General features: G+C 54.1%; 1 protein-coding gene across 1 annotated transcript; it reads left to right on the top strand.

Annotated features, from left to right (window-relative positions):
• The first annotated feature begins 965 nt into the window (after positions 1-965).
• SPOCK2 (SPARC (osteonectin), cwcv and kazal like domains proteoglycan 2) lies at positions 966-26,510 on the top strand. Its single transcript, XM_043925873.1, has 11 exons — positions 966-1,625; positions 14,575-14,583; positions 14,951-14,996; positions 15,254-15,368; positions 16,443-16,557; positions 18,182-18,296; positions 18,720-18,839; positions 19,345-19,563; positions 20,988-21,050; positions 22,531-22,668; positions 22,765-26,510. Exons 1-11 carry the CDS (start codon positions 1,437-1,439, stop codon positions 22,908-22,910), a joined length of 1,275 nt encoding a protein of 424 aa, XP_043781808.1. The 5' UTR covers positions 966-1,436; the 3' UTR covers positions 22,911-26,510.
• Positions 26,511-26,999: the final 489 nt, after the last annotated feature.

The following is a 26,999-nucleotide window of genomic DNA, read 5'->3' as shown; positions in this document are numbered from 1 at the left end:
TAAGTCCAGCTGCAAAGGAAAAAGAAAACATGCAAAGGAAGCTATTGTTTTCTGTTTTCCCGAGGGACCCCAGCCCAAGCCATTGATGCATTCAGAATTCCCAGGCAAGCCAGACTCAGGGTGCCTATGAACCTTGTAACCTGTGTTTTTTCTCCCTATGGGTTAAGATCATGTTGTTTCATTGCCTTTGATTTCTTCTTTTTTTTTTAAAGTTAGTTTGTTTTTCAAATAAAAACAATCCAGGGCTTGGATCCCAAAAGTTTAATATGTTTTGTCCTGTCAGATTATCTGTTTCCTCTTCAATTTATTTGTGATACAAACCTCGCCCCATTTCTGCTCTGATCCTGGGACCGTGCCCAGAAATGTGTATGTCAACACATTTCTAAAGGCAGTGATAAAGATCACGATTTTAACAAAAACACCTCAAAAAAACCAGCCTCCCTACACCCCCTTCCCCAGTGACTTACTAAAGTCAAAACCGTAGCAAATGTGCCTAGTTCAGATTTGAAGCCTCAAGGCAGATGAAATGGCCAGACATTTGCCTTTTAGGGTTGCCCTCAGAAGAGCTAACAAAAAGGGTGACAGCCTTTAAACAGCTGCCTGGGGAGGAGGACATCTGCCTCTGTTTTACCAGCTATTCAGTGCTCAGGCCTTGCCTTGAAAAGAGCATGTGGGGCTTGGCAGCAATAGTTCTGAGGCAGCCAGTTGTTATATGGCTTTTGTCTTAACGAAGCCACCCATTATTGTAGAGCCATAACTCGCAGGAAGCCAGCTGTCAGGGCTATGGCGCAGGCCCCTCTGGGTGGGAGGCAAGGGGAGAGAAGAGTGTCTCTGGCCAAATTCCCTTTTAGACACCTGAGCCTGGTTGGCTTTGTAACCAGAGAGTTTTGTCTTTTCCTCACTCCCATCTTCCCTGAGGAGGTCTGGCACCCGTTTTGCTCTCTACCCTTGGAGAGACAGCAGGGACATCTTGAGATTTGGATTCCTTGGTTTGCAACTGCCTAAGTGCTGGGATGGGATGGGCTGGGCTGGGCTCTGCGGCGGCTGACTGGCATTTGGCGCTCCGATTAAGCGCCTCCCTTTGAAATCTACGCCCTCTTTTTTTTTTTTTTTTAAACCAGGTATGATGATGTCAAACGTGATGCTGATGCTACAGTTACAGACACGGCCCCTGCTGGCGCAGCCTCTCTGATTCTCTCTTCCTCTCCACGTCCAGCGCTGGGTGGTTTTTTTTTTTTTTTTCAGACAAGTGCATCTCCTAACCAGGTCACATTTCAGCAGCGACCCACTATCCGTCTGTCATCGGAGTCAGACCGCAGGAGGAAGGCTGAGGAAGACGAGGACATTTGCCTCGCCAGCTGCGGGGTGGGTAGAAGGACATTAAAATACTGCAGAAGTCAAGACTCCCCCACCCTCCAGGTTGAATTCAGACCACGATGTGCGCTCGGGGCTGCGGGCGGCTGGCGCTGCCGCTGCTGCTGCTCTCGGCAGCTGCCCTGGCCGAAGGCGACGCCAAAGGGCTCAAGGAGGGCGAGACCCCCGGCAATTTCATGGAGGACGAGCAATGGCTGTCGTCCATCTCGCAGTACAGCGGCAAGATCAAGCACTGGAACCGCTTCCGAGATGTGAGTCTGCAGGGCCGAGAGGGCCGAGGGTCCGCGGGTCTGCGCGGGGATTTAGGGAGGGAGCTTCGGAGCAGAGACGCTGGGGCCAGGAGTGAAGGCTGCCCATGGCAGCCACAGGCTCCCGCAATTATCCCAACCGGATAATTGCAGAGAGTAAACAGCGCGCACCCACCGGGCTCCTGAACCCCTTCCTCATAGCCCCCTCAGCCCCGGAGCTGGCGGGCTTGGGACCCTCAGTCCCATACATACACGCCCCAAGCGAGGAGTTGCTCTGGGGGCGTGCGTTAGCGATAAGCTCTCCTCTGCAGGCTGGATGCGGAGAGGGGTGCGGGATGCGGAGGTTAGGGGGAGGAGGCAGGGAGGGAAGCATGGGGGCCCTGGCTTTGGCCGGGTCCCTGACCTACTCCTCTTTTTTTTTTTTTGATGAGCCACCCCCAGGTGTCCCCAAGGTGGGTGGGGGCTGCAGCTTCCACATACGGGCCACTGCGGAAGGGGCAAGTCTGGGTGGGGCTGGCGGGGAAGGCAGCATCTTCCTGTGCTTGTCCTCTATTTCCATCTTGGGCTTTGGGGTGGGGGCTACAGAAAGGACCGGCCCACGGTTGGCGCTTTGAGCTGGGGTCAGGGGGGCGCTCTGGGCAATCCTCCTAAAGGCGAGATGGTGAAAGGCGTGTCCGTCCGTCCGTAATGAGGGGCGGGTGACGGCAGTGAAAATACCATAGGCCACCTCTGGGTGGCCGCCAGAGCCAGGTCTGGGGTTCCCATTGAGGGACGCGAGCACTAATGGAGGATAATTTTCCAGGACCAATCTTTCAGGGGGGAGAACGACCCAGAAGTTGAACCTCCAACCTGGAGGGAAGACTCCCTAGCCCACTGGACTTCAAAAGAGCAGCGAGCCCAGTAGCTGGGTCGGGGGACCCTTTGCATATCCCCGCTGGAACCCAGCTTAACCTTGCGCGGAACTTTGCCGTGTAGCGGGTGTGGAGGTGGCTGCGGAGGAGCGGGCAACGCTGCAGCACTTTGTTTACAAGCACCTGTAGATCAGAGGGGAAACTGAAGGCTGCCTTGTTCCCAGAAGGGGAAGTAGGAGTGAGGAGGGGCGCGCAGAGGGCGTGGCTGGGACCCAGGGAAGGGTGGGGGCGGGATGTGAGGTGGAGGATGGGCCCGGATGCTCCAGAGAAGAGGAACGCTGGTATCTGCCACCCGGTGCTCTCCAGTGCCCTAACTCCAGAAAGCCTCTTCTACGACCCCAGTTCTTGCTTCTCCAGTTCAGATCCCCAGATTCCCACATCAGACCCACCTAGTATAACACCGTGACCTTTCTCATATTGTATGTATCCAAAAGTTCCTTAGCAATGCGTTTAGAACAAACATGCTTCATGTGATAACCAGCCAAATGATGGGAACAGGCAGATACGCATCTTTTTGTTACCCTTAAACAAATGACTGTTTATCTCCAAAGTCAAACTGGTGGGTTGTAATTCATCAGAAGGACTCACTGGCTGCCTGGTCCTCAGGGCTGAGTGGCCTCGGCCCCAGTCTGCAGTTTGCCCCACCCATGGCTGGTCCAGCGACAGGAGCCTGGCAGTCCTGCAAGGCCTTTTCCGAGTCCCCTGCAGGCCCATCGAAGATTAACTGCAGTCTCCTGCCGCTGCCTAGGAAGCAGCCCGGTCACAGCAGTGAGAGGGTGGCAGCAGGCTGGCCCGTCCTGAATCCATGTGTCACTGGTCCAGACCTCCCTCTGACTCTCTGGCAGTTTGATTTTCCAAAATGGAACTGGTGAAGGTCAGAGGGGAAAGAAATGCTTAATCAGAGCAGTACAAGTTTAAAAATAAAAGATTCCTCCCCACCTTCCTTCTTCCACTGACTTCCAATAGCCAACTCTGTGGGTGAGGATAAGTGACTGACTCCGTGACCCTCTGGCACAGGGCTGCCCACCTGTCTCCCTGTACTGGTGCCAGTCACTTCCCCCTTCCTCCCATACTCATCTGAAGAGAGGCGCCAGAATGAAATTCTGCAGGATCTGCCTCCATAGGATTCATGGAAAACTTCAAGGCATGTAATGGTTTAGGTGGTCTCAGGCACTTTATAGGGTAGATTTCCTCTAACACCCCATTTAAGGTAGCCCTGGTTATAGGAGAACAGGGTCAGGGAGAGAAGGAGGACAAGGAAGGCTGGGCAGGAAGGCCTGGCTGAAGGGATTCTTTGGCCGCCTCTGCAGAAATGCGGGAGGCTACTAGCTCAGAGCCGCTGCACTGCATAACTCTAGGGGTGCCATCATGTGAATGATGCCCCTGGAGTTGTGCAGTGCACAGACCATACACAGGGGCCAGGCCAGGACTGCAGACCATTGTCATCCCTCCTCTGTTAGTAGAGGCCCCACTTCCCACCCTAAGGACTGAAGGCCTTCTAGTTGGACACAGTAGCATTGGGCTTTATGTACCTTTCATCAGGCAGGCTTTCTTGAAACTATGCTCCTTGGCTCCTCAAAAGAGAGGTAGGAGTTTCTCTTGAACCTCTAAGGCGTTGCCAGGTTGAGCCAGAATCTTGTTGATTATCAGTCACAAAATGGTGCAGGGCCCCCACTCTGCCTTGGTGCAAGGGAGGCACGCAAGCAGGGGGAGTGGAATATTCTTGGGGAAGAGGATCAAGGAGTCAGTGTGGGTGGGGGCAGTGTCTCACTGAATGGTTGGACTGAACTGAGGGTGGGGAGATTGAGGGAATCACATTGAAGAGGTCAGGAGAACCAAGAAGAGAAGGAAAGCATGGCAAATGCTCCAGTGTGGAATTGGTCTGAGCTGGTCAGCCGGAAATTCAGCTTAGCATTCTTCCTCTGAGCAGTAGGATTATTGAGGTGGGGGGGCGGGTAGGGGGTGTTGTGATGGGTTTACCGACAGAGTAATCCTCCTCTCCAGTGGGCTTGGGGCTCTCACATGTGTCTAGATAGATCACTTCTAATGCCTCGTGTCCTGCTTCCAGGGAGGAGGGAATTTCAAGTCAGAGGAGCTGGGATCTGGCTGTGCCCCACTCTGTGCAGGCCTGGGCTTTTAGGAGCCCTGCTCCCCAGTGCTCCCATCTCTCGATTTAACTCCCTGCAGAAGTGGGTGGATTTTACTGCAGTCTTTGGAACAAAGCATCCAGGACCTCATGGAGATGGACAGTTGAGAGGAGACAGGCCATTACACAGCATTCTTCCAGGCAGGCTCCAAGAGCTGGCTGGACAGTGCTGACTCCTCTTTATCTTCTTGGCTCTTCTCGGCTTTGTACTCCACTTTGGTTACATTTTAATGATATTTATGAGTGTCCAGCACAGTGTTGGGCACCCAGGAGGCACACATCACTGGTTGTAGGGGGTGTTTACATCTGCCAGTCCCTGCAGTCAGCACTTTATCCCTGTTCTCTCTTGTGCCTCCCCCACCCGCAAAAACCTGTGAGATAGTTACCATTACTTTGTAGTCTACCCATTTTACGGTTGAAGAAAAGGAGGCACAGAGAAGCTGAGTAACGTAACCACTATCAAATAGCTAGCAAACGGCAGAGCTGGGATTTGAACCCAGGTCCTCTAACTCACCTTTGCTTTTCAAGAACTCTCGGCCTAAACTTTAGTGGAGATGGAAGAGAAGAGCCTACCCTGGCTCATGTCCTGTGGGCTCAAGGATGCCTGGGCAGGAGCAGTGCCTCCTCAGAAGGAGGGCTACGGCACTCAGTGTCTTCAGCAGCCTGCCACCAGCCTGGCCTAGCGACCCTCCAGAGGCCACCCAGGAGAGGCGTGAGGCCTGGGGTCAGGTTCTGACTCTTCCACTGCCTGGCCACACGATGCCAGGTACATCACATAACCTCTCTGAACTTCACTTTCAGTCTGGGAGACTGTGAGCATGAAGACATCTTGTCTGAGGGCCAGAGGGCATCCATTTCAGGCAATAGAGAAAGAAACTTCAGCCCCATAGAAAAACCACCAGATGGATCAGTGTTTCTGGGGCTAGTTCACACCAACCTCCATCTCCATGAGAACAACACTGATGTATGTGCGCTAATTCACTTACTCCCTGCAGATCTTAGCACCTCCCTGGAGCCCAGGACTTCACCATCAACCTAGGGTCTGGCCCAGAGAAATACCACCTGCTAGCTACTTAGTGATTCTCATATATGAGAATTCTCATATATTCTCATATGTTTATATGAACACCAAGTAGGCCAGTAGCAAGTTTCAGCCACAAAGAAGCTCCCCTTTTTCCACCCCACACAGCTGAACCAGAGCAAGTGTGGGATTGAGCTGCACAGGTGTTTGTGGATAAGTGTGGGTGTGTGAGAAGAACCCCAAACTGGGTCAGAATGGATTCCATCCTTGGGGTTTCAGAATAGGAGGCTGGGCCCCGCTCTGGCCTCCTCCTCCTCCACCCGAGTTTCGACTCCTCTCCCACCGTGGAGGGGCTGGCATCACCCAGAGCAGTGTAGCATGCTGAGGGACTCTCGAACACCCAGCGGGGCTCCAGGCCCTGAGCAGAGAGGGAGAGGAGAGGCCGAGAAGAGCACTCTGCCTGGAGAGGCCATCTTAGTCTCCTCTTGACTTCCAGGCAGTCTGAAGAGGATGGCCAGCCCACACCAGCCCTCCATTCTCCAGAAGGTCAAAGGGTGGGGGAGTGGGAGAACTCTAGCCTACCCTGAGCCCCAGGGGCCCTGGCTTGTCTTCCTCCCTGGCAGAGCCACTTCCCTTTTCCAGCCCTTGATTTTCCTCTGGGTTTAATGGGCAGCCCTTGTCATCCTGTGACTCCGGAAGATGGCACTAGAGCCCATCTACAGCCCCTCCACCGGCATGCATCTCTCACCCCCCCACCCCCACCCTTGCCACAAGCTGAGCAGCAAGACTTTGGGTTTAGGGAAAGGATTTTCTTTTTGCTCTTTAGGTAGCATTTATGACCAGATCAGCATTGAGTGTGTACAAACCAGAGACAAAGGAACCTGAGAAATGAAGCCTAATGGCATCCCAGGGCAAACATCAGTCTGGGAATGGCCATATCGCCACTGTGTAAGGTTCCCTTGCAGGTATCACGTGGGTCTTTATAGGGCTGTAGACAGGGAAAATGTGTCTGCTCTTGGTGGGCAGACCCAGGCCCAGCTTCAAGCTAGGGTGATGTGATTCTTGAAATGTCCCAGCCTCTGAACCCCTGAGGTCTCAGCCACTGTTCAGTTGTCGATATAGCACCTTCCTTGGGGTTCCTGCCATGTTTATCGGCCATAAACTCACTTGGCACATGTCGGTACTGCCTCACTGCATCCCTTACACTGTGGGCTTACATCTTAAGAGTCCTCCTGCTGGTGTGTATCACGTTCCTCCCAAAGCAAGTCCCTGAGGACAGGATTTGGAGAGAGACTGCTTTGTGACCTTGCACCCCATCCTCAGGGCATTGCATGGAGTGGTCGTGCACATAGTAGGTGCTCAGTATAAATGTATGCACCATGGAATGTGAGGGCCAGGGAGGATCTCAACTAATCTGTCCTCTGAGCCCCTCCCTCTTCCCTCCAGGTAGCAGCATCATGGGTTCAGGTGGGGCTTTGGGCTGAGCCATGCTGACTGTTTGGGGTGCTCTCTTCTGCTTTCTGGGCCCTGAATGGTTGGGATAGTCAAAGCTAGAAGCCCAGCACTGACTCCAGTGATTCATTTGTATGATAAGGGAATGAAAGATGCCAGGAAGGAAGATTGCCCCCAGGCCTCCCTGTCTTCCCCATGTTTATCGGCCTGGACCTGGGTGCAGCCAGCCTCCTTTTTCCTGTGAGAGGGTGCATGGGGACTCAGAATTTCCCCTCACCTCAGTGGGCCCAGAGAGCAGGTCACCCACCGTCAGATCTGTGTGTGGGTGAGCACAGGGCTACCTCAGATGGAGACCAGGTTCCCCGAGACAGGGCATCCTGCCCCTCCGAGTCTCTTCCCCGACATCTGAGAACAGGTCAAAGCTGCACACAGCAGGAAGGACAAGCCAGGCCCAGCTTGTGTCTTACCCCTGCTTGGATGCAAGCTGCTGGCTCCTTCCCTGATCCTTGGCTCCTTTGCACAGGTTAGAGGACATGGAAGAGTCTAAACTTTTTCAGGCTTCTTTTCTGCTCTTCTCAAAGTTCTCAGTTTAGGAGAGTGGGGAAGTAGAACCACGGAGCCTTGGTAGGATTAAGCACTGAGCACTTGCAGGTAAAGAGAAGGACCAGACACAATGCCACGTGCTCTTTCATGACCCCATGCCTGTGCTTCCTCAGCTCCAATGTCTGGGCCTCCTCAGAGAATCTTGGATGGCAATCCTGGCCCCCACTCATGTTCTAGAAAGGAAACAGAGGTCCTGAGGCAGCTCAGAACAGAACTCCAGGCCTGCTCTCCCCTGTCTCTCTCTCCTGTTCTCTGTCTTCTGTGGACCCCTGGGACCACTGCCTGAACAGGAAACCCAAGGACTGGAGTCTGAGATGCCCCTGGAGCAGTGGAAAGCTCAGGCCCCGTGGAGTCTGGGGATGGGGTGGCGGCTGGTGCAGGCATACCTGAGGCCAGGTAGAGATCCAGGCATGCAGGGAGCGATAAGCACATTTTTGTCCTCCAAGGAAATTCCTCCGAGGGGAGAGGTGGGAGGCAGGGAGTCTGCCAGATGCCTGCCTCCGTCTGTTTGTCCAGGCCTCACACAGCCTCCACTGCTCCCTCTGAGAGAGGGGCAAATATTTAATGACTGCCCCCCCCCTCTTCCCAGTCTCCTCCTTACAGAGGGCGCTGCCTCCTCAAGATGCCTTCTGCCTGGGCATGCGATGGGGGTATCGGCCTCAGCTGAGAAGGAGCCAGGCAGCCCCCACTTCACCCCTGCTCGTTCCTTTCTGGGCCTCTCCCTCTGTGCTCCCCAGTGGTTTGCAGGGAGGCACAGCAGGAGCCCCCAGCCACAAGTTCCCCACTCCTGGGCCTTCTCAGGGGGCTGGGTTCCATCAGAGGTTCCCTCACCTGAGGAATGAGGCAGAAATAGTGCCAGCTACAAGGCTTTTCAGAGGTTGAGAGAGGCCTGGCCCACTTCCATTTTTAGAGGTTCTCAATCTATTAAAAAATGAAGAAATGCCATAATAGGGTTACAGAAGTTGTGGTTTCTTTAAAGTCTCGTGATGCACCTCTTTCCGTCCTGTCAGCACATCTTAGAGCCTCATCTGGAGAAAACGTCAGAAGTCTGCACTTGAGGCTCCTTGTGACTATGAGACCGGGAAGTACCTCTCATCCACCTTGTCCCCCAGACTCCCCGTATGTGCCGAAGAACCCAGCTTAAGTGCTCCTGTTTTGTGGGGTTTGAAAGTGTAGGGCTTTACAGTTTGCTAAGTGCTCTCACAGCCACACTGGGTCCCTCCGCAGCTCAGGGAGGAAGGCAAGAGTCATCCTCACTTTGTAGACCAAAGGCTCTCCAGCAAGGCTCTCCAGCCCACATCTTGTTGGCAGTCAGAGGCCAGGCCAAGTGGGTACCCAGATTCCATGCCAGGGTGGGGGTAAGGGGTGTCGGTCTCCCCAACACGCTGTGCTGCAAAGAGGCAGGTGGAGATTCGCCCAGGTGGTTTTCAGCCCTGGGGCGCTGCTCTTCTTCTGCTTGATTCACTGCCACGTCTCATCCTCCCCACCAGATGGAGAGGTTGGGAGAGATTGGGTTAATTCAAGCTGTGAAGTGAGCGGGTGATTCGGGTGCTAATTAAAATGACAGGAAGTAAACAGCACTTGGAAACACCCAGCATGTGCCCCCCTAAGCCCAGCTAGGCCTGCGCACTCACCACTGTTTCTCCCCCAGTTTGGCACAGTGGGCCCCGTCTCCATGGCAACCGGGCTGAGCTGCCGAGATCAAAGCAGGAGATGGGTTAGCTCCAAACCAAGCCCAACCAGGGGTGTGTGAAGGGGTTCTGGAATATGCCTGAAGAAGGGGGGCCCGCAGGTGTCTTCCTCCAACACTCTCAATCCCTTCATTCTGCTACAAGACTCCCAGCCTAGGGGTTGGAACAGAACTGGTGTGGAGGGAGAAGTCACTCATGGGCTGGGGTTAGGCCTCCTGGGTTCGGTTCTGAGACTTTTTTTTCCCTAACATTTAAGGAACAACGAGAGTCCTGATTAGGGGCACAGAGTCTGGAATCCCAGTTCTCAGAGTTCCAATACTTTTCTGCTGTGCTATTTGATATGTGATCCTGCATAAGTCACTTAAGCTCTCCAAGCCTCAATTTTACCACCTGAGAAATAGGATAATAATAGTAATTTTCTCTTAAATTTTTATGAAGAGTAAAATGAGCCAATGAGTATAAAATGTTTAGCACAATGCCTTCCACATGGTAATTTGTGAAAAACTATTAGCTATTCTTAGGGCATTTTTATTGTTTGTTAGGTGTTGGGCATAGAAAGGTGAACTTCATATGGTCTCTGCCCTCAAGAAACTGGCCATCTAAAGAGGTCAGAAGCTATGGCATTGCTTCATGTAGCCAGAGTAATAATAAACTACTAGATAAAGTCAGCCTGAAGGAAAACTAGATATGGGGCAAGGTTAGGGAAGATAAAGTTTGAAAGCTGAGTTTTGAAATACGAATGGAAGTTCTGCGGGCTGGATGCAAACACATTCCAGGGCGGGAAGAAGGCTCTGCCGAGGCCTGGCCAGACTGGAACATCTGGTGAAAGGACATGGGGACAGGAACAGACAGAGAAGATGGGCTTTCTCCTGTTGGTGACCGAGAACCTGTGAGGGTCTTTAAACATGATATTTGTCATGTGTTTTTTTTTCACCTTCATTACAAAACTAATACATGTTCATTGTAGAAATTTTGGAAACTTATGAAAAGGCAGAAATTCTCTATTCCTCTCCCCACAGGAAGTCACTGTTAATATTTTGATTTTAATCCTTTTAACCTAATCACCTTTAAATAGTTTTTTTCAAAATGAGAGAAAGTTGCATACTCAATAAAGGGTGTTAGGATAGGAGAAATATGATCAGAATTGTGTTCTAGAAGGATCCCTGTGCCTGAAGGGGTGTGGGAGTTGGGTGGGGCCGAGGAGAGCCCAGAGGAGACCCTGTAGTAATTGAGGCCAGGGTTGCTATGGTGGGATCAGTGGGGGTGGGGAGGGGAGGGCAGGCTGGAGAGAGAGCAGCGGGTGGAGTGGGCTTGGTGTCCTGAGATTTGAGAGAATAAATTAATGTGCACTTCAGTTACAGTATCCTCTTTGGGCTTCCCTGGTTGCTCAGACAGTAAAGAGTCTGCCTGTAATGCAGATTGAACCCAGGTTCAATTCCCAGGTCAGAAGGTCCCCCGGAGAAGGAAATGGCAACCCACTCCAGTATTCTTGCCTGGAAAATCCCATGGACAGAAGAGCCTGACAGGCTGCAGTCCATGGGACTGCAAAGAGTCAGACAGGATTGAGCAACTAACACTTTCTTCACTTTCCAAAGGAAAAGGCTTCAGGCTGGAGGTCAGGAGACCCGGGTTGGTGAGTTGGCCTGAGGATCTGTGTTGTGTGAAGTGTCCTCAGAAGGAAGTGAATGACTGCTCTTTTTCCCCCCTGAGGCCCCCTGTGAGAGCAGATAAGAGCATTGGACACAAGAGGCAGAGCTGGAAGGACCTGACACCTGAGGGCTGTTGCCATGGGCTCACTCAGCTGCCGGCTGAGCCCAGGGGAGCCCAGGGCTGCCTGCCCTGTGGGCTTGGGTGGCGCCAGCAATGGAGGACTGAAAAAGTTCCTCAGGTGGTTCCGATGTTCAGCTGTTGCTGAGAGACACCCCAAGAGGGCAAGTGACTTGCCGAGGATGCACAGCGAACCAAGTTTAGAGCAAACTCAGGATCCAAAGTCCTTGCCACCCATTCCCCTTGTCTCCCTAAGAGCAAAGCTTTCCTGTATAGGGTTAGGGTCATAGGGTTGAGCCCAGATGGGAAGTCCCGGCTCAGCTCTTCATCTGTCTTGGGACCCTTGACCTGTTGCCCTGCTTCTCCGAGCCTCCATTTTCTCGTTTTGTGTGTGTGTGTGTGTGTGTGTGTGTGTGTGTGTGTAGCTGATCCTATCCATCCTGCTCTATTCACAGGAATTTGAGAATAAAAGGAAGACAGACATAAAAATACATAGAGAGGACTTAATTTAAAAGCACCATGACATAGAAGCTGCTTATATATCCCAACCTTTCCCCATGTGCCTGCCCTGTGCTGAGCACCATTGGGTACAGGGGTGGTCATGGCTGATTCTACTACCAGATGAACTAGATGGGCTTCCCTTTTGCCCAGAGCTTTGGGTCTCAGCCTATGACCCATCTGCCTTCCAGCCTGGCCCTGGCCCCAGAGTACTGGAGGTGGGCGCTTCCAAATCCCCATTTCTCAGGAGAGGACAGAGTTGGTCGGCAGCAGAGCCGGGATGGAAACAGGCCTGTTTCCTGAGAAGTCTCCGGTGCCCTTATCAGACCATGTCTCATAATTGCTAGTGAGCCCACTGGGTGCCATAAATAGACACCACTGCTTTGAAAGGCATTATTCATACTTGCCAATAGATGCCTCCTTTGTACCTTATAGGTGGACCAGCCCACACCTGACCTTAGGAGCTCCTAAGTGTGCCCCTGGCCTCTGCCTCCGGAGCAGCCATTCCCATGTCACCCACTGGACTTCCTCATCGCCCCTCTCACTGAGGCCCCTTGGGGGTGACCCTGCTCACACCCCTGTGGTCTCTGCTCTCCCAGTGGTGGCCGCTCTCTTCTCCACTTGCCGGGGCCCCTCGTGTAGCCTCTCGCTGCTCATTTCCTGCCCCTCCACCATTTTTTCCATCTGAATTCTCTGGTCTCTTCTGCTATAACAGCTTTTATTTGTTGAGTCTTCTGTGAACACCAGGCACTTTTCAGACCCTATCTCCTTTTATCTCTGAGTGGTCCCAGGAGATAGGTGCTAAGCTCCAACAGGCCAAGGTGCTTGCCCAGGGTGTGCTGGTGGGGAAACATGCGACTCCAGGGCCCTCTCTCCTCATCATTCTTTCTGGCTATCTGCTTCCGTTTTCCTGGGAGTAAGGGCCCTGGGATCCAGAACCACGTAGGCCTCCCCCTACCTCATCCACAGCAGTGGAGGCAAGGAGCGCAGCTAGAACCCAGGACAACACTTATATACAAAAGGGGCTCAAACCTTGTATCCTGAATGAGAGGAAGGAGCCCTACCTTTGCTCGGGTTGGGGTGGGTGGGGATGGCTCCCCACCAGGGCTCTCACGCAGCAACTGGACAGGGAAAGTCCCTTTCTTAGAACTCTGTCTTCCGCCAGCCTGGATCCACTTCCACTTGGATTGGAAATCCACTTCCCCCTGGATTTCTAATCAGAAATTCTTGGTATTGACCTTTGAGAACCTACTTGGTTCTGAGTCCCAAAGGCTTCTGCTCACAGCCTGGTTAGAGGTTAAAGCAGCAGGGTAGGGCCAGAGTGAGAGAGGAGTGAGCGGGCATCGAGGCCCTTGGCTGACACCCCTCCCTGGTCCAGTTCAGGTGTGGGTGGGTTCTGTGGCACTCTCTGCTCTCATTGGTTGAGAGCAGGTGACTCATACCAGCTACTTCCCCTGTCCTCTTTATAAACTCATGCCCACTCCCCTCCCAAAGAATGCCGGGTCGATGAGAAGACCCCAGTTCAGTGGAGTCTATATAACTCTAGCCTCAACCACTTGGTCACGCTCAGCCTCATTTCCCATCCATGGTGGAGTAGACACCGGGGGAGGGACCCCTCACCCTGATGAGTTCCTGGAGAAGAAGGGCTGGGTCTGGCTGGCTTCCTTTGGTCCTGGCAAACAGGGAATTATGCTGTAGTTCCCTAACGGCTGCCCTGCAGTCGCTGTAGAAGCTTGCCCAGGGGTGGGGCACAAGAGGACTCCAGCCCTGAGGAATCAGGTGGCTGCCTGAGCCAGGAGCCTGGGCTGGTCCGTCCAGTGCCCAGGGAGCCGCCCAGGCCAGGTTCCCTGGAAGCCCCTCCTGTGGCCTTCCTCCTGCTGCTCCTGAATCCAGGGCTGGAACACTTGGCTGCTTGGACACATATGTGGGTTATTACTTCATTTTCAGATAAAAGATCATCTAGCATTGGGTGAACTTTATTGAAGCATCGTTTTTACCTATGAACACCCAGCACACAGTTGCCTTGGGTCCCTAATGGTGTGTTGTATCCAGCAGAGAGTTCTACACTGGGAACTGGGAGACCTGGGCTTTGAGATGGTGGTACCCAGATCAGGTCCTCTCTTGTCTCTGGGCTTCCTGGCTTCTCCTGCACACAGCAGGGGCTGGGACGGATGACCTCAGAGGGGCTTTTCAGGATTTTCTGGGTCAGGATTTGCAGCTGGATGGTGGAACTGAGAAAGCCATCAGGAGGGGCCACAACCCCCTTTTCTCTCAGTGTACCATTTGAGTTCTGCAGGAAAGTTAGACGTTGATTGAAAAACAGTCCCCATGTGGTCCAGAGGAGAGGCTCTTTCTGCCTCACTTGCATGGTGGGCCGGTGTCAGTTGAGGCAACTACCCAGGAAAGGACCCTGGCAGAAGGAGAGAAGGTGTTTCTGAAACAGCCAGGGCAGTGGCATGAGAATCCCTTCCCAGGCAGTACAGGCCCCTCAGACATCGTCCTGGTGGTGGGGCCAGGGCTGGGCCTTTGGGACCATCTTTAGGGCCTGGAGTGGAAGGATGGGACCTCGTTCTCAAAGCCCTGAGCCTCACGTCTATTGCTCCTAAGGCCAGCCCTGAGTGTGCCCAGGGCTTAAGCTCTCTATTGTAAAGACATAGGAATACCATCTCCCAATTGGAGGTCATAGAGATCAGAGGACTGTAGCAGTCAAAGACCATTGCCCAGCATCCACAGTCATGTGATGAAGGCCTGGGGAGCCCTGACACCTTGTGGTCTGAGGATAGACCGCACACTAAAATCACCATCTCTCCCTCTCTCCTCCTGGTCCATTTCCTGTGGCCTGCTGCTGCTGCCCGATCCCTAGGAGGTGGAGGTGAGTTCTGCCTGGGGCCCCCTGCATATGTACCTGTAGCTCTACACCCCACTGTTCTCCCTTGCACCCTCACCCCAATTTCCCCTTCCCTGCAGCATTCAGTGTGAAATGGGGGGTCAGAAATAAGGAACTTAGGGATGAGGGCAGAAGGGATTCTGGACATGGGTTTAGGGGGTAAAGGTCTGGGGGAGGCAGCTGGCAGGGCTTGGGTAGACAGGGTCACCTGGGAAGCCACCAGAATGGTGGCAGTTGGGATAGGGAAGCAGTGGCCCAGGCCCTTGCTCTGTTGGCCCTGGAGTTGAACTTTGGCTCTAAGATGTAAATCTTAGCCCTTTCCTTCCCCCTCACCCCCTCTGTCCTTCCCTAGGATGACTACATCAAGAGCTGGGAGGACAATCAGCAAGGAGATGAAGGTAACATGCCCCTCATGTGGGGGAAGGTGACTGACACCCATGAGGATTTGTGACCAGAGGGCAAGTCCTGATTGTGGCCTTGGAGGTTCCTTGGGGAGCCAGGCCCAGATCGAGATGAAACTTCCAAGTTGAGGAGCTGTGGTTATCAAGGGCTGCTGGAGAGGGGGGCTTCCCAGCTCAGAAGTGGGGTTGTAGGCTCCCGGACTCTCTCACATTGAATCCTAGGTGACCTGTGTCCTAACTCTTTGTCCTTGCAGCCCTGGATACCACCAAGGACCCCTGCCAGAAGGTGAAGTGCAGCCGTCATAAAGTGTGCATTGCCCAGGGCTATCAGCGGGCCATGTGCATCAGCCGCAAGAAGCTGGAGCATAGGTGAGGGCCTTGGGGAGGTGGAAGGCCTGGAGGGGGTTTGCATAAAGAGCAAGGGCTTAACTGATCCTCTCCTAGGTAACAATTATCTTTTGCTGCAGCTCAAACTACCCCAAAGCTTAGGGGACAAATGTGTGTTACCGCACACAGTTTTTGAGGGTCTGGAGCCAGACGTGGTTCTGTTGGGTGGTTCTGGCTCAGGACTGTCAGGAGGTTCCAGTCAAGATGTGCGCTGAGGCTCCCTCCTCTGAAGGCTGGACTCAGGCTGGAGGATCCACTTCCAAGCTCACTCACTTGGCTGTTGGCCCTTGTCAAGTGGACCTCACAGAGGAGGGAAGGAGTGAGGAGCATTTGAGGCTTTACCTCCAGTCCAAGGACAAGACCCTGCCTAACTCTAAGACCCTTGGAGAAGGTCTCATTCCCCTCCCCTTTCTCCTTAATCATATAATCAGAAACCAGGGACATGGGGTTGCAATCTTAGATGCCTTTAGGGGCCTGGCAGGTAATGTAAATGGATGAAGAGAGAGCTTGCATTGGTGACAGACCAGTCTGGTGAGGCCAGGCCTTATGGGAATGTGGGACCAGGACTCTCATGTCTTCCATTTTACCTAGGCCAGAAATTCTGGATTTTTTATTTGAACTCTTCCATTTTGCAAATGTTGGTAAATAACCCAACTGAAAACAAAAATCCTTGGTGTGCAATAAAATTCGGGTCTACAGACCACAAGTGGCCCTCGGGCCATCAGTTTGCAACTTCTTATTTGACCTGACTCCTTATGTGAGTACAACTCCCATTTACATCTTACAGTTAAACCTGGAGTTGAACCTGAGGGCCCTGCTGGAAAGGGGAAGCTGGGAGTGTCTATACTCTGCCTGATTGGTTCCACTTTTATGAGCGAGAGGAGGGTCTGACTGGGGGTGATAGGAGGGAGGGCAGGGGCAGGGAAGCAGCTCCAAATGCTGTAGATCACCAAGAGCAGCTTCTTGTCGGAACCGGTCTCCTGAACCCTCCCTTCCCCTGTCTGTCTCTCATTTTTGCTTTCATTCCTGTACCCTCCTATCCCACTCCTCCTGTAGGATCAAGCAGCCTGCCGTGAAACTCCATGGAAACAAAGACACCGTTTGTAAGCCCTGTCACATGGCCCACCTTGCCTCTGTCTGCGGCTCTGATGGCCACACTTACAGCTCAGTGGTGAGGAGCCGTGGTCTCAGGTGGGGTGGAGGTAGGGTGCACTTGGGGCCACAGGGAGCAGAGAGAACAACTCAGCCAGGCTTTCTGTGTGGCTCCCAGTAATGATGTGGGGCCAGATGTGCTTGTCAGCACATCAGTGTGGCCGGCCACAGTACTGGCCCCAAGCCCAGGGGCCTGAGATAGATCCTGCGCCTGACCTTGGGCAGGTGCAGGTGAGGGGTGGGGCCTGGGGGAGGCCGGTAACTACAAGTCAGAGTAGGTGAGGGAAGAGCTTCATGAAAACATGGAGGACAATGGAAGAAAGAAGTTCTGTCATCCAGGTGTTGGGGGTTGACATCTTTCCATGGTTGGGTATCCACATAGACAGGATGGTTCACCAGCAAGCGCCAGGCATTCTGGTACAAGAGGAAGGAATCCTTCATGAGATGATGGTGTGGGAGGGAATGGTGGTTGGGGGGATGAAGGCCAACTTTGTAGGATTTTTGTGAGGGTTAAATGAGACCATATTTGTGAAAGCATAACCTTTGAAGTACCATAGAAATGCAGGTGCTAATTGTGAATGCTTCTACTAGCAGTGAGGACTTTTTTGGTGTTTGGAGGGCATGGACTGTTAGCTGGAGTTGGGTTCTAGGCTTAGGATCCCATTTGGGGTGTGATGCACTTTTAAGAGTCATCTGCTGTGGGTGATGATTGAAGTTAGGGAGGGGATGAGGTCACCAGGGAGAAGAGGAAGGAGAGAGAGAATAAGCCAGAGGGCAGAAGCTGCCTGGAGGAGGCAGAGGGTTACAGAGGAGGCAGGCAGAGCCAGTGGGGGTGGGGAGGAGTGCACTGAGTCACACCACCTGAGGGCAAAGCGAGGTGTGGGCAGGAGGCCATGGCGTGAGGGTCCCTGCTCTGCCCAGGACAGGGGGTGGAAGTCATCAGGAGGTCTGGATTCCAGCTCAGCCCTGTGGCCTTGGCTGAGTCACTGGGCCTCTCTAAGCATCTGTGTTCTCTGCTGAGCACAGGAAACACAATTTCTCCCTCATGGAGCTGAGGGGGGGACCAGGTGAGATCATGTTATAAGATGCTACCAGGACCTGATTTTCATGAGCGGTCATCCCATGGGGAGAAACCAGACACGACCAGAGAAAAATGCTTTAAAAGCAAGGAATAGATGAACCTCTTGGAAGCTCTAAAGGCCACGGAATTAGCAGATGTTCAGTAGGTAGTAGCTGTTTGTTATCAAGAGAGCCCATAGAGGAGACTGTGGGAAGGCTGTGAGGGAGGGGCCCATAGCCGGTTACCAAGGGACTGTGGGGAGGGGGAGGAGAGGCCAAGAAGGCAAGGAGGGGTGGGTGCATGAGAGTGAGGGCATGCGGGTACCCTGGGAAGGACAAATGTACAGAGGGCAGGCTGGTGCAGAGTGCGGATCCCGGGAGCATTTCATTTCCTGATTTCCTGGGCCTGCTTCCTCTGACCAGTGTGCACCCGTGGCCTGCAGAGGGAGTGGGAGGGCCTTTCTGGGCTATTCACGGGTCTGTCCCTCTCATCTCCAAGAGGGAGGCAAATGTGGCTGCCATGGTAGGCTAGAGGGTGCGCCCAGCAGTGCCCCCGTCACCCAGCCCACTTTCTTGTCCTGCAGTGTAAGCTGGAGCAGCAGGCGTGCCTGAGCAGCAAGCAGCTGATGGTGAGATGCGAGGGCCCCTGCCCCTGCCCCACAGAACAGGCCGCCACCTCTGCCTCTGACAGCAAACCAGGTAACAAGTGCTGGGCCACGGCTTGAGGTGAGGGGTGGCTCACTGCCAGGGACCCTGGGGTCCTCTTTCAGGGCTCTGGGAGGGCAAGGGAGATTTGCAGCAGGAGGGAAGAAGTAGCCAAAACCAGGAACAGGCCTGAGGGACCTGTGGAGCTGGAGGGTCTGGTTTGCATGGAGCAGGAGGGCTTGGCCTCATCACAGGGAGCCTGTGCTGTGTGCTTTTGGTCCTAGGGAGTGGGAGGGAGGGGAAGATGGGAGATGGGGAGAGAGAGCCTCTGATTTCTAGCTCTCCTTCCCCCCAGCGCTCCTAACAACTGCCCGGCCTCCAGGCCTGTAAGATGCCACCCCCCCCAGCCGAGACCAGGCTTGCTGCTTCACCCCACCCTCACCCTCTACTCCTTTCTCCCTGTCCTGCCAACTGCAGAGGCGTGCACCGGTCAGGACCTGGCTGACCTGGGGGATCGGCTGCGGGACTGGTTCCAGCTCCTTCATGAGAACTCCAAGCAGAATGGCTCAGCCAGCAGTGGAGCCAGCCCGGCCAGTGGTATGGCAGCTGCTTGCTGTGCCGGGGAGGAGGGCGGGAAGATGGGGAGACGGGTGTGCCCTGGGGCCACCTGGCTCCACTGGGGAAGCACCCACATTTTGCCCCCTCCTGCCAGACACCGAGCGCCTAAAAGAGCCTAAACTTCAGAACAAGGGGAGGTAGGCTTCGACTGGACTGGAGGGATTTGAGTTAGCTAATAGGAAGGACTCCTTAAAATGGGTGGAGAGAAACTAAACCCTGAAATGAGCAGCCAAGGGAAGGGAAGGAATTACTTTCCCTGCAGGACTTTCCAAACAGGATTTTGACTGGTGTGGGGGGTCATGTAAAGAGGCCGAGGGGTGGGCCTTCAGCCGTTCTTGAGTTTCTCACCCCTGTGGTCGGATTGATTCTGAGCTGTCCTGACCCTGAATAGAGGGCTGGGGCTGACCGAGAGTTGGAGGGATGGAAAGACAGATGGATGGAGTGATTTACCTCGAGCAGGTCTGAGCTGTGGCCTTCTCCCCAGGGCTGGACAAGAGTCTGGGGGCCAGCTGCAAGGACTCCATCGGCTGGATGTTCTCCAAGCTGGACACCAGTGCCGACCTCTTCCTGGACCAGACCGAGCTGGCTGCCATCAATCTGGACAAGTACGAAGTCTGCATCCGCCCTTTCTTCAACTCCTGCGACACCTACAAGGATGGCCGGGTTTCCACCGCAGAGTGGTGCTTCTGCTTCTGGAGGGAGAGTGAGTGGGGCCCCCTCCCCAGACCCCCTGCCTGCCATGCGGACTCTGCCCCTCACTCCAGGCCCTCTCTGGGAGTCAGGGTGGCTCCCTCTCGGCCACTTCCCACCACCTAGAACCTTGCCAGCTCCCCAGCTTCCTGCACTCTTCAGCAGCTCATCTCTTGGAGCCCAGGGAAACCAGCACGTGGACCCCCTTCCTCAGCAGGCCCCAGGTGGATCTTATGGGTCCTGAAGCTTATGCACTTTCGGAGGCCTACTTTGAGGAAGAGTATTAAAAACTACAAGTGCAAAATTTCTAGGGCCCCTCAGAGGGCTTGGGAGAGGCTAAGGGGTCCTGAAGCTGAAGCTTCATTGGCTTCTTAATGATTCCACTTTTGAACCCATCTCATAGTATACGCCCCAAATATGGGTGTGCATGTGATCATTAGCCTTAGAGATGTGGTGTCATTTGCCAGCTTTTTATATCCTGAACCAAAGTGGGACATGCACCAAGGGACCACCTAGGCCAAGGGGTAACCATCATCAATGGGGAAATTGAGGTTCCAAGGGGTCAGCTGACCAGCTGGAGGTGGGGCAGCCCCTGCTCTACCTCTGGTGTTTGGCCTGGTCCCCTCTGTGGTCTTGTGGTGGGAGTGTTACTGCATCTGTGGCCTGAGGCTGGGGCTTCCGCTATGGCTCCACCGTTAGCTGGTTTGGGACCCTGGGCAACTGAATGGGGAGATAACAATACCTCAGAGACTGCTGTGAAGATGAAGTGAGAAAAATCTGGGTGCAGAGCACCATGTAAATCACAGATCCCCCTGCCAGTGTCTCCTGTTTTGATCAGTCTCATTGCCCCTAACTGTCCAGCCTTCCACTCTCTCCACATGGCTCCAGCAGCACTCATTACTTCCCAGGCCTTTGGAGCTCATGCTCTCTGTTCTAGCAGCCGTCTAGCTGGGAGCTGATCTCATTTTAAGCCAGTCAGGCCTCATGCTGGGAAGGGCTAGGGGACTTCTCAAGGTCACAGACAAGTTAGATTTGGCTGCTAGTTATTTTCAGGCCTCCATTGAATGTTCCCTCCAGCCTTATGTTGCCCTGGAGGCCTCTCACCCTGGGGAATCTGTGCATTCACCCCACCTCCTCTTCTGAATCCTGTTTATTTATCCCATGAGTCCCCAATACCCTCGGGGGGACCTGGGGAGCCTCAACCCACCCCACAGCCGTAGAATAGCCTCTCTCAACTGGAACCTGGGTGTTCTCCCCTGGCAGAGCCTCTCTGTCATTTCAGGGGACCCTAGAGGGATCAGTGCATCCCACAGCAGCAGCGCTGTATTTTCATCTTGCAGAGCCCCCTGCCTAGTTTCTAAGCCTTGGGTAGGGGCTCAGTGAGTGCCGTCAGCACCATAGGACGGCCCCCATCAGAGGCGGCTTCTCTCTCCACAGAGCCTCCCTGCCTGGCAGAGCTGGAGCGCATCCAGATCCAGGAGGCTGCCAAGAAGAAGCCAGGTGAGGAGGCAGGTGCCCCAGGGTACCTCTGAGGCCCAGAAGCTCTAGCCTGTGGGTGTCATGGAAGGTGCTGAGTTCGGAGGAGGTCCTGGCTTAGGAAGACGGGAGAGGGAAATTCCCCTCCTGTTTATCCTCATGGTGAGGCAAGGTCTCCCAACCAGCCCCTCAGGGTGTTTTAAGCACTAATTTTGTGCCCATTCCTGCCGGGGCTGTAGGTAGAAATACGGAAAGTTCCTCGAACCCTCCTTTCAATTCAGTTCAGTCAGTCAGTTCAGTTCAGTCGCTCAGTCATGTCCAACTCTTTGCAACCCTGTGGACTGCAGGGTGTGTGCTAGGCTCGAGGGAGGACCCTCCCCCACAGCAGATGCTCATGTTCTCAGCAAATACTTGAGTGCCAACTCTGGAGAGACAGCAGCGAACCCAGCACAGATCAGAACTGCTGGGCAAGACGGACGTGGTCCCTGGACTCATAAAGCACACAGGCTACTTGGGGAAACACACCCCGCAAATTGACACATCAGAAAGAGCGCCCATTTACAGCTCCTGTTCATGTGGTGCTGAGGGAGAGCACAGTGGACGGAAGTCAGCCGGGGGTCAGCAAAGGCCTCCCTGGGGTGCTGGTGTTCAAGAGGAGACCTGAGGGGATGAGAGTAAGCCAGCCAGGCCGAGGGCAGGGAAACGTTCTTGGGAAACAGGAAGCTCATGCTCTTGGCTGAGCATGGTGGTTGAGCGGACAAATGTCCAAGAGGCAGGGCCCATGGGGCCTCACAGCTCCTGAGTGCAGCTTGGCATTTACCTGAGCAGTGACACCAGCGTCCATGAAACCACACACCAGAACCTCCCCACGAGGCCATACTGACCGAGAGCCCAGTGGCCTTTGGGCGTGGGTGCTGGTGCCTCTTCTGTCAGGAAGCCAGGCTCTGCCTCCTGAGAGCCTTCCTCTCTGGCCTGTGTTCCTAGAACATGTGCACTGGGCGCCTGTCCTTTTACCTACGTCACCCCCACAACGTGGGCAGTCTGTCTAGCCCTGGGGCCCCAGAGTGGGGATCTCAGCAGTCCATTGAGTGAACTGAGGAGCAATCTGAAGGAAAGTGGGTAGCCCTGAGGGCAGGTCAGAATCAGAGGGCTGGGAGGAAAAAGCTGGACTTTCGCAGGCCTAGGTGCAGCCTGGGATCCAGAACGTCCGGCACAGTGAGGTCAGATTGGCCATCCTACAGGACTGGGAAACCGTGGAGGCAGATGGGACCCGTAGCAGGGGCTGATCAGGTGGCTTAGAAAGGGAGGCTCTTTTGGTTGGTTTATTTCTGGTCAGTTGAACTGGAAGAAAACCTGGCATCCAGCCCTGGATGTCCGAGCTTGTTAAGTGGTTGGTACCTGGTCTGGCTGGGCTCTGGTGGGGCCCAGGCATCTGTGAGTCTGAGGTTCCGGAGCCCACACCCTGAGGCCCCTGCTCTGACCCTATGGGGCCTGCCCCACGCAGGGATCTTCATCCCAAGCTGTGACGAGGATGGTTACTACCGGAAGATGCAGTGTGACCAGAGCGGCGGAGACTGCTGGTGTGTGGACCAGCTGGGCCTGGAGCTGACTGGCACCCGCACACACGGGAGCCCCGACTGCGGTGAGCCGGGGGTTGGCAGCCAGGGGCCCCGCTTTTTGGGGTGGGCTTCCCTGCCGGCAGGGTCCTAACCTGCCCCTTGGCTGGTTCCCCTCACAGACGACATCGTGGGCTTCTCAGGGGACTTCGGGAGCGGTGTCGGCTGGGAGGATGAGGAGGAGAAGGAGACAGAGGAAGCAGGAGAGGAGACAGAGGAGGAGGAGGGCGAGGCGGGCGAGGCGGATGATGGCGGCTACATCTGGTAGACGGCCCGCGGGGAGCCGGGGCAGGCCAGGGTGCTGACGGCCGGCGGGACACGGCAGCAGAGACCTGGACAGAAGCAGGCAGATTACAAATGGATCCAGAAATACAGTCAAAAGGACCCTGACTCCAATGGGGAGGACCGGACGTGTGAATGTGCATGGCACTTGTGTGGGTGTATGGCCAGGATGTATGACTGTGTATGCGTGTGTGTGTGTGTGTGTGTGTGTGTGTGTGTGTGTGTGTGGCATGCACTGACAAATGTGTCCTTGGTCCACACTGCTACTGGCAGAGGGTCACCCAAAGGCCCCTAAGGCCCCTGTAGTTGTTTTCTTCCATTTGTTAGTTTTGAAATATGCACATTCACACATACACACACCCTGCAAGGTGAAAATTGATTCAAAATGGATTCTGTGCCCTTTGCCAGCCCCCCAGCCCCATCCAAGCTGCCCTGTCACCCTGGGGTTCCTGGTCCTGGCTTTCTGTCCTTGCCTCAATCAGCCCTGCATCTCCTGCCCCTGCCCGTCCCCCCTCCCTTCTGGAGTCAGGCCCTGGCCTGGTGGGATGAGTCCTCGCTGCAGAGGGGAGGGAGGGCAGGGAGCTGTCTGCTGGCCAGTTTGACTCTGACATTCCCCCTCCTCAGACTCAGATGAGGTGAGTCGGGCACCCACCTTAGGGAGCCCTTTCCCTCTTCTGGACTCTCCTCCTAACCCAGGCCAGGCTGAGAAGAACCTGGGGGCAGAAGCTGAGAGGTAGGGGAGGAGAAGGCCTTGCCAGGCTGCTGGGATGGTGAGGGGGGCCCATGTGCGGGAGGGGAGGGGCCAGCGGGAGCTAGCTGCCTTTGCAGATCCAGGCAGAGCCCTTAGGAGTAGAGACAGGGCCGCCTGGAATGCCCTTTCCTGCAGCTCTCACATGGGGGCCTGGTCTGTGCTGTTCTGTGGAGGCAGTGGGTGGTAGTTATGCAGCTGGGCTCCCCCTGTCCCTGTAGGGGGGGCAAACCCTCCCCATCTCCCTGGTTGGGGTCCCCACTCCAGGAACCTGAAGATCAGGCAGCAGATAAAGGGCCTGGGTCTTGCTAATGGGTGTGCCACCTCCTCCCTGACCCATAAATGCTTCCCTCCCATCCACACTGACAAAAGGCATTGTCCCTGACATCCTGTGACGGAGGGGACAGCTGCAGCCTTCTGCCCTCAGAGACCACAACATTTCCCCGTCTCTCCTCCGAGAGAGGCACCCCTGGGCCATTTCCAGCCCCAGTCCTCTCAGCTCCTCCGCTTCCCCCCCTCCCCTCTGAGGGATCCTAGGGCTGCTGTAGTGGAGGGCCTCTCAAGCTCTGAGGTGTTTAGGGTTGTGAAAAGTCAGAGGGGACGGGTCTGGGGTAGCCAGATCTGAGGCCCTGTCTCAGTGCTTCCCCAAATCTTCTTACCAGGTGGGAGCCAGGGTGGATGAGCAGGTACCCCATGGTTTGTTTTTTTTTCCCTACTCTGTCCGGTTCTCCCTGTTGATACAAATTTCCTAACACTTTGGTAAAGAATTTCTTTCCTGGGTTTGGGCCTCTGATGCCCTTTGGTGTATGGCGAGTGCTGTGTGTGTGTGAGTGTGTGTGTGTGAGTGTGTGTGAGTGTGTGTGTGTGTGTGAGTGTGTGCGTGAGCCAAGGGACCATCCCTGGGGGCCTGGCGTGTGAGGAGGAGCACCCTGTGTGCTGGGTGGTGGCAGGTGTGGGGTCCATGTGGTGAGGTTCCCTGGGCAAGCCTCCCAGCCTGGCTCCCTGGCTTCTTTAGTTCCACCCTGGGATTCACATCTTCCAGGTCCTCCCTTAAGGGGAAATAACGAAACTCCAGTTAGCCCCATGAACCGCTTCTCATTCTCCAGCACAGTTCTGGTCGTTAAGGTGTCCCGCGCTGCTCCAGATCCCCCTTGCCCATCTCCCGCTCCCCCCTTCCCAGCCTCCCAGCCCACCCTCTGGTCCCCTGCTCGGTTCAGGGAAATACGTCAGCGCAGCCCCTCTCAGAGCTACTTGAAACTTCGTGCTCTCACTAGGATTGGAGTCTGTCTCTTTCCTCCCTCTGCCCTGGCTCAGACTTCTGGAACCATCTCCTGGGCGCAGCTGTTGAGGATGCTGGGGCAGCCTGGGGTGGGTGAGGGGCGCCCCTCTCCTCTCACAGTGGCCCTCCCCTCCTGGGGGCACGCATCCTCTCTGTGTCTCTGGGTCTTCCGGCTGTGCACATTTTTATGACCTTGTAAATATGTTGTAGAAAGAAAGCAAAAGACGCTGAACTAGACCCTGGTGGGACTCAGAGGTCCAGCCTTGCCCTGTCTGAAGCCCCTACGCTGCTTTACCCCACTTTCTGGGACCGAGGCCCCCCCCAAAGTTAGACCAAGCAGCTTGAGCCCAGTGGGCTAAAGGCCTCAGGTGACTTCCTGTCGGACGAGGTGCAGGTTTCCTTGTGAGCAAGGTTGCAGGGGTGTCCTTCCTCACTCCTTGGATGTGTGCCCTTGACCAAGCTGTCTGCCACCCAGCCTCTTCTGCATCCCTCTCTCTGTGTCCTCTCTCTGTCCTGTCCCCCCTCCCCTGGCTTAGGCAGGCAGTGGAATTTGAGCTGTGTTGAAAAGAGCTCGACCAGATTTTCAAAGAAATTTCTGGCCTGACTCTGGAGCTGCCCTTGGCCACCCCAGTCTCCTTTCCCCTGGGCACTGGGAGAGACAGTCACGTCTAAATGGGACAGGTTGGAGTCAGAACAAACAAATGTGCCTTGAGAGACCACTCAGAGAGGGTTCAGGGCGATGGGGAAGGAGGTGTGGGAGCTCAGGAAGGAGGAGGAGGGAAGCACAGCCAATGAGAGGGTGAGGGGGCGTGACTGCACCCCATTATCCCCCTGGGGCTGTGACCACATGTGGCCAGTGGTCACACTTCCATCCTCATGCCACCCCACCTGGGCAGGCCACCACTCACCTCTCATGAGCTCCATGTGCTTTCAGCTTCACCAGAGTGGGTGGGGGTCCATGGGGATCAACCTGGGGACCCTCCATTTCACCAAAGCCTCACCCTCAGCCCTTGGGGAGAATGAATGGCTAATCCACTGTCCCCCGGCTTCATCATGAGGCTGTGGACTGGCAGGGGTCAAAGGGAAGAGACACTGGGGGTGCAAAAGGAGACTGGAGACATCCAAGGAAGTCCCAAGCAGAGCAAATTGCTTTATAGCCTGAAGCCTACTTAAACTGTGTTATGTGCAATAACTGAGCTTAGAGTTAAGAATTGTGTTCAAGTGCTTGGATTTCCGTCTGTATATTTAAGTGCTGAAACTGTATCTCTCAGTAATTTTAGATGTCTTAAAAAAAAAATCGAAAAACAAAGTGTTAGACCGTGTCTGTGCATTGATGGGCACTCAAGCGTCCCGTGGGTCACCCACCCTCTCCCTCTCCCCAGTGCCCCCCCTCCCTTTCACACACCCCCTCCCCCCCACCTCAACTTGGGGACCCTGCCTCGTGTTGTCTTTATCTGCCTATTAACTCAGCCTAAGAAAGCAAGTACACTTCACACATGCATAAAGGAAATCAAATGTTATTTTTAAGAAAACTGAAAATAAAAACTTTATAAACACCACCTACTGGCAGTACTCTGATTATTCTCTCCCTCGGTGTCATTTTCATAAAACAAGGTCCCAGAGTTCAGGCTTGTGGTCAGCAGGCTTCTCTTATTCAATTTCATATGTTAGACCTCCATGAGAATGGGGCTGTGAGGAGGGGCCCGATTTACTGAGGGAGGACCAGAAGCAACTTAGAAACATTTTTGGTATTATTATAAATATATGTGCTATATATATTTGTAGATAGGCCGATAAGTATATCTATATCACAAAGCAGAGATCAAACTCTATATTCTGCTTTTTAAAATTCAACCCATTATGAACCTTTTCCTAAAAAATTATTTGAAGACATGACTTTTTAAAAAATTTTATTGAAATATAGTTGATTTATAATGTTGGTTATTTTCAGATATACAGCAAAGTGATTCAGTAAAGAATACATATATTCTTTTTTAGATTCTTTTCCATTATAGGTTATTATAAGATATTGAATGTAGTTCCCTGTG

Source organism: Cervus elaphus, chromosome 15, assembly GCF_910594005.1.
Source record: "Cervus elaphus chromosome 15, mCerEla1.1, whole genome shotgun sequence".
NCBI lineage: Eukaryota > Metazoa > Chordata > Mammalia > Artiodactyla > Cervidae > Cervus > Cervus elaphus.
The sequence above is the reverse complement of the archived record's forward strand: the minus strand, read 5'-3'. Positions and strand labels throughout refer to the sequence as shown.